Raw genomic sequence first — 10,709 nt, forward strand, 5'->3', positions numbered from 1 at the left:
CTCTATCCCACTGTCTTCCAAATGGAACTCTATGCCATCTATGCCTGCGCACATGAAAATTTGCGCAGACAATACAACAACAAAAGAATCTGAATTCTCTCAGACAGTCAGGCTGCTCTAAAAGTAATGAACTCTATCGAGATCAATTTTAAATTAACCTCGGAGTGCCTACGAGCGATTAATTGTGTTGGTGAATGTAACTGTTTAACAATAATTCGGGTATCTGGACACTCAAACATCGACGGCAACAAGGCAGCCGATGAATTGGCAAGGCTGGGTCCTGACAGTCCCAATAGGCCCTGAACCCTACTGTGGGTTGCCTAAATGTGCTCCTCGTAATGAGCTTAGGTCATGGGCCAGGAAGCAGAGCGTTATGTTCTGGCAAAAAGTACCTAGTCAGCAGCATGCAAAGATGTGCTTCTGACCTAATAAAGCTCAGCCTCATCGAGTGAGGGTTATCACTAGAGCCCGCCCAGGGCACTGCAGATTGTACAAACACCTCGCTAGAATTAACCTTTCCGAAACTTCTAGATGTAGGTTATGCAGTGCAGATGAGGAAACACCTATACGCATTATATATGAATGTGCTGATTTACATCATAAAAGGAGCCTCATCCTCGGGGGACCATTGGTTAAACCTGATGATGTTAAAGAATTCGCCCCCTACCTAATAGCCCGATACTATACAGATCTGGGCTTGGAGGGGGAGATTTAGCAAAATGTAAACTCTCGCCTTCCACACAGTGGCTAGGCTCTTTATAGACCTGGGCTTGGAAGGCGAGAACTATCCACGGGGACCCATCACAATAGATTTTCACAGGTCGCAGATTGCATAGCATTGACCCCACTACTAAGAATAAGAGTATATTTCCAAAATCATTAGAGAAAGATATTGAAACGAGTGCTAGGAACAGAGAGAATGGTGCACTAAACTAATACACTGTCTTTTCATCCCTAGTAAATATACTTCCTAGATACACAAATTCCTCTACCTGATTCAGAATATCTCCATTCACACCGATCTCACATTCAGTTGTACTTTCATCCCTTTCAAAAACCATTACTTTCCATTTATCGACATTCATTTTCAGTTATGCTGCACATTTTAAAAAATGTACTTATTACATGAATGACGATTTTATAAAATGCCCTTTCGCATAAAGCCAACTGCATCACCAATGAGTAGCAGAAAACTGATTTTCAGAACAAATGAAGACGTTATTTTGTTCAAAACTTTAACCTCAGATATCTCTGCTTTAAGTTTATGTCACATAACACCCATATAATAACAATAATGTGCTGTTCCTTGATTAGCACAGCACAAACTATGGCTTTCATGCACCAATGTCCCGATTGTGTCGCATTGTAAACTCAAGACAAGATATGGACTTTTTTGGTGCAAGTCTTTCTAGATTTATACAATCACTAAGATAGACCAGATCTTGTCTTGAGGTAGTAATTATTATTGAATTTTTCGTCCTAGCTTTAATTTTCTTTATTTGTAATTTATTTCAATTGTGCCTGTATGTATTATAAGGATATGTGTTTACCATTTTTTGAATGGACTAAGTCCGTTGAAATAAATAAATATCCACTCATGTCTTCAGATGACAAATAATACATTGAAAGGCGCATGAAAATTAACAAGTGGTTGACAGCAATATTATTAACAATTATGTACTTAGTTCTTTGGAAAATCTCTTGCACCCAAATTAAAAATTTTCGTTTTTTTCTGAATTTAGTAAAGGATTATTTACTTGAATATTCATCTTCGATTCAGACTTCAGGCTCTTCATAGCAGCGCTAACAGTGGGATGGTTAAAAACCTTTTCCGACCAAGACGACGTCCTCTCATTTTCCCTCTCTGTTTCCGCATTGCAGAGCCCTCCCTCCATAATGGTGGCCAGAACCGAGCTGGCGTTGGACATGGTGGAGGTCCTCTTGGAGCGAAAGGATCGGGACTGCTGCAGCCGGTTAAGGATGGGAGAGTTGTGGGTCTGGGTCCCGAGAAGGGCGGTAACCAGTTTATCGAGGGCGGCGAGGTCTGCCGACGTTGCGCTGCCACGGCGGGTCGGACAGGTCTTGTGGGAGGTGGATCGGCTGAGGGGGGGGTGGCGAATAGAGGAGCCGAGAAGTTGACGAGCAATCTTGAAAATAAAAAATTGTAAAATCAGAAATACTAAAATATGTCAAATATCAATGGTAACTATGTAAACATCAACATTATAGGAGATAAATTTACTTTTGGTGTGATTATATTGTTGCTCTAGATGTGACACCTCGTGTCTACAAACCAGTCGACCATCCAGGAGAGAGAAAAATTGTACAAAGTGCTAGCAAGGCCAGTCACGAGAGGTCTTATTCTTAGTGGTGGGGGTCAGTGCTATGCAAGCTCGTGACGTCACTGCAACCTGTGAATAGTTCTCGACTTCGAAGCCCAGGTCTGGAAAAATCTGCCCCTCCCAGCCCAGATCCGTAAAGTATCAGGCTGTTAGGTAGAGGGTGAGCTCTTTAACATCCTCAGGTTTAACCAGTGGTACCCCGAGGATGAGGTTCCTTTTATGATGTAAAGCATCACCTTCACATGTAATGTGTTTAGATATAGATGATATTAAGAATATTATTTGAATTCAATATTGTATTGTATTTCTGTGTCCAGGCGGATGAAGTTTACAGTTCTGTATGTAAAATAGAACCAGACGAGGGTTTAGACTCGATGGCTACTCTAAAAAAAAATTGTTTGCATCAGAATTACGTCTTACATTTTCTGGACCGTGCGTTTGATAGCTCACACGTTTAACTTTTCTAAATGTGTCATCATCTATGGCTTCTCTCACTGCCTCGTCCAACCTCTCGCTTAGGTCATCAGAGGGAAGATCTTCCATCACAAACCTAGGAAAATACATGTGATATCAACATTAGTTTGAGATATACTTTGCACATTTCAACTATTTAACTTATTACAATATTTGAGTTTGTCCAAATGTTCGTAGACAAAAGACTGGATTTCACCCCCTCGGGAGTCATTAAGATTGTGTAAAGTGGCCACTTAAACCAGCCAATGACAGGTCATAAGCCCTGTACATGCCTAGACTTCCATATTCCCTTATTTATTCCAGATGAACTAGCTGACAGGCGTCTCACGCTTAGATCAGCTACGTCTACGGCGAGAGGAAAAGTTATTATACCTCTACGCAAACAGCGCACTAAATTTGGTGAACGCGCATTTGCGGTCGCAGGCCCTATGGCATGGAATGCTCTCCCAGCAGAGGTGCGAGGCTGTGAAAGTGAAGTGATTTTTCGGAAAAAACTTAAAACCCACTTGTTCTCTAAATCATTTGAATAAATCCGTAGCACGTGACAACAAAATAAATTATTTTAATTAAATTACAAATTTAAAAGCTTCAATTAAATTAACTTAACAATAGAATCACCATGTAAAGCGCCCTTGAGGTATTTTATTACGAAAATGGCGCTATATAAGTTATCCATAATAATAATAATAATAATTCTCCATCCCTGTTGTTATTTGTTAATCTTAATGACTCCCGAGGGGGTGAAATCCAGTCTTTTGTCTACGAACATTTGGACAAACTCAAATATTGTAATGAAACCAACTGATCCAAGAAGAAGTTTAAAAATTTAAAAATTGTTTTCAGGCATTGCCTAGTATGTGAAATAATTCAGTCAGATGAATCTCTTCACAGCAATAAAGGTTTCAGCTCTTTAACTTCACTTAAATCAACAAATGGAAGAATTGAAGAAATATGGATGTTCAAACATAGGCGAAATGGTGAATGTTACACAGTGTGTAAAGTGGCCACTTAAACCAGCAAATGACAGGTCATAAGCCCTGTACATGCCTAGACTTCCATATTCCCTTATTTAAGGTATTCTCCATCTCCAGTTATTTGTTATTTAACTTATATAATGAACAGATCCTGGGAGGAAAAAATGTACTTTTGTTATCAGGTCTGCGAATTCCTGGTGCCTGTTTCAATATATTTCTTTCATGAATTTCTTTACTTATTTATAACCATGAGCACAATTAAATAATACTTCAAATATTTTTAATAAAACTGAAATAACATGAGTGTTGTTTAATTATTTTTTTGACATTTTGTCACAATTTGATAAGTACAAAAGTATACCATTTGATACTTAGTTAGGATTAGGTTAAAATCACTTGCGTCGTTGTTCTACGATCAGGCTGAATTGTTTTAATTTTTAATCACATTTAGTAATAACGATGTGAAATTTTCAAATTTACCACTATCCAAAGATGAAATTACATATTATGAAATAAATAAAATTTAAATACCAAGACAATATGTTTTTTATAACCGATGAAAATTCAGTTCAACTCGATCCCCGGCAAAGCAGGGTAAAAATTATAATAAATTAATTAAATTCTATAGATATTTGTGATATACAGTTTTAAAAACTAAATTGCACTACCAGATTGATTAAAGTATATTTCCAGATAGATTTAATAAAATAATTTTTGGATACTAATGATGTCATTTGCTGTTTGTCCATAATAACTTAATCTCTCAGAATTCGATTTACATAAACAGGAATTAAAGTATTTTGACTTACTCTCTTCTTTCCGCTTCTTCCGCACTCTTCATGGTGCTGTTTCTATTGTCCTCTCTCACCACTCGAATATCTTGTTGCCAGAACCTTCTTAGCTCCGGACTAGAAGTATAGGGAGCGGCAACTTCCTTGATCTTCAGGACCATAATGGCTGTTACGAAGATGCAGATTACGTTGACCACGGTAAGGCAGGCACTGACTATTCCTGAAAATTAAATTGAAATATTAATGATAATATCATTTTGATCAAGTATCTTACATGCCATAAGGATAATAAATGATAACAGGACAAAATGGCGTGACAGTTTGTACTTGTTTTGTTCTAGCTAAACGAAGGAAGCGAGAAAAGTAATGAAGACAGTAATGAGAAAAAGAAAATGGCAGCTTTAAAAAAAAACTGGGAGTGCGGCTAGGAATAGCGGTTTGGGTAGGTAGGAATAAATTGCCTGAAGGCAATATGCCCGCCCTTATACATATATATATTGTATATGTATATAAAGTGTTAAATAAATAAATAGCAGGCGCCACATTCAACAGTATGAAGGCTGTCAGGAGATCGGATATTTACTCAGTCAAAACCAAATGCCGCCTATATAACGTTTGCATAACACCTATTCTCCTCTATGGATGCGAATCGTGGCACCTCACTAGAGCCCAAAACAGCAAAATTCTGAGTTTTGAGAATAGGTGTCTCAGAAGAATCTTGGGTGGGCGGTGGTTTGACTTTGCGAGGAATGAAGTAATAAGAGAACGGACGCAGCCAACTCCGGTGACAGCTGTCATCGAGCGGAGGCAATACGTTTGGCTTGGCCATGTGCTGCGGATGCCTCCTGATAGCCTTAACCACACTTGCCTACTTTACAAGGCATCAGGTTCTCGACGTCCTGGGCGTCCACTGCTGACTGTTCATGTCAGAACTACGGGATGCAAACCTGACTTGGGAGGATGCACAGGAGCTGGCAGCCAACAGAGATGCTAGGAGGATCTTTGCGGACACCATATGCTCCAACTAGGGAGCGGACGTGAAATAATGTAATAAGAAGAAACAGAAAACATCAAAATTAAAATAAGAAATGCGTAGTAACCATAAATTGTTTTCATTCATACATTTCTGATTAGGAGTCTTAACATACCTACAAATACAGGACAAATATTTGATGAAAAATATAGTTACCATTGATAGCAAACTCTATCGGAATATAATCGGAGTAGAGAGGAACATATGAACTATTTCCTCGGTATTCCTCTCCTTTAATATGAGGAATCTTCACCCCGTCATATCTCAGCCAGATACAAGCCAGTGCCCAGTACAATCCCTGGAAAATACACACAGGTAAGATAAATATAAGTAGGTAATCATAGAACTATACAACACCGTCAGAGAAGAATATTATAATGCAATATGTTTGAATTTATTAGGTACGAGCTGAACCCCGCAATGCTCTGCTATTGCTAGGTTTGAGTTCTCACTAACAGATTAAACTAACACAATCAAAAGTTTGATATCAATTATTGTATTTAGTCACACAATCAAAAGTTTGATATCAATTATTGTATTTAGTCCAAATTAGATATGTACGTATACATTATTCTTTTTGTGTTTCGGTTTACATAAATTGTCAGGACAGAGAATTTCAATAAACAGGTGTTCGAACATTGTTTTTCTGTCACTGTCTTGCAGATGCCTCCCCGATACTGTGCGAAAAAGACAACTGCATGTCAGACCTTTTGTTAGAATAGACTAAATCGTCTTTTCTTTATTTTAAATTTTGTTATTTTTTTAGACAGAGTAATCAGAATAAAATTTTCTGTTTCGGTATGTTTTGCGTTATTTAAAAATAGTTTTTTTTTAAAAACGAAACAACATAGGGACTTGCCAATTGTAAATATCTATAATGTGTAAAGAGAGCTTTGCGCTGGTTTGGACATGTAGAGCGAATGGACAACGAAATAACGGGTAAAAATATTTACAGTTTGAATGTTCATAGATGCAGAAATAAAGGAAGACCGAGCAAGACATGGCATGACCAAATCCAACAAATACATGGTAAAAGTTGGAATAATCGACACGCGTGCATGAGAAGATCTATGAATGTAGAGGAAGCGAGATCTGAATGCAAAGATAGAGTGATGAGTTCTATCCTCTCTGCCTACCCTTAGGGAAAACGGCGTTATAGTTTGTTGTTGTTATTGAAAAAAAACATTTCTCTAATGCCATAATTCAGAGAGAAAATACGTGAATACGTTTGTATGAAGAAAAATCGGACCGCGTTTCCTCTTAAGATTAAACATAATTAAGTATACTTACAAAATTTTACTAAAAAATCTTTAGTAAAAACCGTTCGGATAAACATAAAAAAGATGTTATAACTTTTCATTGGTAAATAGGTACTTAGGTACTTGCTTATGATTGAATTCCCAATCTCAAAATAATAGATATTAAAAAAAAATATTTAAGTACTTGTTGATGTTTGAATTCCAAAATATAAAATAATCAATTATTTTCAAACACAGAATTCTTTTAGCAAATGTCAAACTCTGCTCAGGGATGCACTTTAGTCAGGAATGCGATTTTAAAAAATGTATAGAATGTTAGTTGATATTATTTTAGTATGACCAAAAGTCCAGTAAAAAGAAATAAATGGGTAGAAATTATAAGGAATTGAATGAAATAATCTAATTGGGATCCATAAAAAAACTAATGCTGTCATTAAACATTAAATAACAAACTTTTTTTTATACACAAAAAAATAACATCCATCCATTTTTTTTTGTATACGCATTCTCGGCAAATGTAACCCTGGTGATGGATAAAAAAATCATTTTCACTCCTAACCATAGAATAAAAAATAGTCCAGAAGCCGCATACGTACATCAAACAGAAGGCGACTCAACTACTCATAAATGAGTAGGTTTACGTTTTGACCCACTAGTTTCTTTGTAGACGTCGCTCAGTACGCAACTCCTGATTTGAATTCAACTATGCCGTGTTGTGTACTTTTAAAGTGTAGAAATACTGCTAGGATCTTAAAGAAACAGGATGCAATCACATTTTGGGGTATCCAAATCACCTCCATGTATGTTCCGCGATTTTGCGTAGTTTCTGAGTTGTGATTTTTTAAATGGCTTTTTGAAAATTTTCCACGGGATCGGTTTTTAATTTCTGGAAGGCAGAATTTAAGTTCGAGCGAGTCAGACTTGAAAATTCAACTCTGCAGCATAGTCCGTGCAGTGCCAGCACATACGCAGATATGTAGCTCACTTGAAATGTCACTTTGAAGATGCGTACTGAGAGAATATTGGCAAGTATAATGTGCGTTCAATGTTAGTTCATATTAAACAGTACACAAACAAAAGCAATGGCAGATTTAGCGCTCCGATCTAGTTACGATGTGCAGTCTGGTCATGGTATGGTGATATCATTTCTTATTTATAATTGAAATCCTTTAATTGAAGACTTTAGATTTGAGGTTAATTATTGACTTACACAGTTGACAACAGGTGGCAGTAATGAAGCAGAGATAGCAACACCTATCAGAGGTCCTGCACTACCTTGGAGCAGAGCCACGGCTACACCTGAGCCTGAAGTTAGCGCCCACAGAACACCCATCCATAACGAACGGACGTTTCCTCTGAAATTCACAGGAAAAATATTTTAACAATGATAAGAATGTGACTCCTCTGGATCCCTACCTTGATACGGTGTGAAGCTATGGTTTCCTAAATAAGTGGAGCCATTATCAAGCATCCATGATATATGATATGTCAACTTAAAGAGAGCGGTACTGTGCATCTAACAGCCATGATCACATAATTTTATTGACTGATCAACTAATTTGATGAACTTATTTTTATAAAGCTGAGACATACATGCTGTGGTGAAAAAATTACAATCTAGACAAACTTAGCATTATGAGTAAGTATAAAACACATCCAAATTCTTTAAAATAAGCTCCCCCTGCGTTGATGCATCGGATCCAGCAATTTTCCCAGGCATCAAATGCACCACGGTAGGCCTCATTTGCCTCAAATGCTCCTTAAGGCCGAGGTACAAGCTGCTTGGATTACCCTGGTAGTCTCAAAATGCTTTCTTTTCGTGGGTCCTTTCAAGCATGGAAATAAAAAGAAGCCGGGGAGAGCCAGGAGCAACCCCTGCTTTGGCCAGGTAGTTGGTGACAAGCAAGGTGCTGAATCCTGTGTTTCATTCCTTCTAGCACTTCAATATAAAATTTTGCATTCACAGTTGTACCAGGTGGTACAAACTCGTGATGGACCAGTCTTTTAATATCAAAAAACGCAATGAGCATTGTCTTGATTTTGGATCTGCTCATCCTGGCCTTCTTGGGGCAAGGCATATTTTTTGTAGTGGCGGGACATTTTGCGTTTGTATATGTGATCTGTAGTGCCCGATAGATTTGGAAAATTAGAAAGACGTTGCATGACCAAATTCAACAAATACGTACTTAAAGATTGACATGTCGTAAGTCAGAATAATCAGTGTGCGTGCATGAAACAAATATACATGAATGTAGAGGAAGCGAGGTCGGTATGCAAAGACAGAGTGATGGGGCGTTCTATCTTCTCCGTCTACCCCTAGAGGCAGCAAGATGGTTAGTTTGTTTAAATAAACAAACTAACCATCTAAAATTACAAACCTTGATTTCATTTCTTCTGTCGGCCAATCGCCAAAGCCCCAAGGCATATCTGTGGTCCCGAGGATAAGGCCAAATATGAAGCCAAATAGGCAGGAGATCAACATTCCCATCACGAGGCTTACGAGCCCCACCCGCTGCAGCTCTCGGTCGGCAATTATAGTTCCGAAGGTGATAGACATGACAGGACCCATGAGCGGGGAAACCAGCATGGCGGCGACTATGTTGGGGGAATTGTTCTCCACTAAGCCGAGGGCTGCTAGACAACTTGAAACAAATAATACAAGATAAATAATTAATTCAACATTATATACATAGAAATATTATGCATGAACCATTGTCTGTCTCTGCAGATAAATTACGTGAGAAGTTGATATTAAGTGGAAAATATGAGTATTTTTGTATAGAGGCCTAGACTTCCAATATTCACTTCTCAAACAATTCTGGATCTGTTGAGATAATTTCAGTTCAGTGAGTAAAATTAATTATTGACAGTTGAATGTAGCTTCTATGTAAGATCAATAGCGCGTATGAGCCAAAAAAATCCAAATATGTTTTTTTGGCATTTTCAGTTGAATGGGACAAGCTGCATTGATTGGTGTATTTTATTTCGAAATTGACCAATGGACTGCTCTCATTCGATTAAATTGAGTACCACGAATGAATCCTTCCCACTAAAGAAGCAAACAATACCGGGTATATCCTTAAATCCAATACAGCGGATGACACTACAGACTATACTCGATTTGCGAAAAGGCACGCGTGCGTAAATGCCATGCGTAACTGCTCATTTAACCGCCACAATTAACTTCCTAAAGAAGCATACGATAGTAAAAATAGATTATGTAATATAAATCAACAATACAAAATAGACTGCATTGAATTTTTTTATCAACCTTTTTTTTTTACAAAATCGCAAGGTTTTTTGTCCCTCCTGAACATTTTGACAAATGGTTCATCCGCAGTATTGAACTTACATAGACAACAGTATTTTTGTCAATGTCCTGGATGAACATATTATCATCATCATAATTCCACGTCCGCTTCATAGTTGGAGCATATGTTGTCCACAAGATCCTCCAGGCATCTCTGTTGGCTGCCAGCTCCTGTGCATCCTACCAAGTCAGGTTCCTATCCCGTAGTTCTGACATGAACTGCCGACGAACAGTCAGCAGTGGACGTCCAGGACATCGAGAACCCGGTGCCTTGTAAAGTAGGCAAAAATGGGTAAGGCTCTCGAGAGGCATCCGCAGTACATAACCAAGCCAAACGTATCGCCTACGCTTGATGACAGTTGTTGTAACCGGGATTCGCTGCGCCCGTTATCTTATTACTTCAGTCCTTTCAAAGTCAAACCACCACATACCCATGATTCTTCTGAGACATCGTTTTCGAAACTTAGAATTTTGCTGTTTAGGGTCCTAATTAACATATTAACTTCTTTAAAACAAAAGCCATCTT

At 38.0% G+C, this 10,709-nt stretch overlaps 1 protein-coding gene across 1 annotated transcript; it reads right to left on the bottom strand.

The window, feature by feature from the left end:
- Positions 1–1,489: 1,489 nt before the first annotated feature.
- On the bottom strand, positions 1,490–9,515 carry LOC148280517 (uncharacterized; the record flags this gene model as incomplete). The annotated part of the gene is made up of 6 exons (XM_088228261.1): positions 1,490–2,147; positions 2,763–2,892; positions 4,600–4,801; positions 5,771–5,912; positions 8,084–8,228; positions 9,252–9,515. Coding segments are annotated over 6 exons (1,318 nt in total), but the record flags the coding sequence as incomplete, so codon positions are not given.
- Between the last annotated feature and the right edge of the window lie 1,194 nt (positions 9,516–10,709).

Source organism: Micrasema longulum, unplaced genomic scaffold (assembly GCF_059751315.1).
Source record: "Micrasema longulum isolate JH-2025_06_02 unplaced genomic scaffold, ASM5975131v1 h1tg000572l, whole genome shotgun sequence".
NCBI lineage: Eukaryota > Metazoa > Arthropoda > Insecta > Trichoptera > Brachycentridae > Micrasema > Micrasema longulum.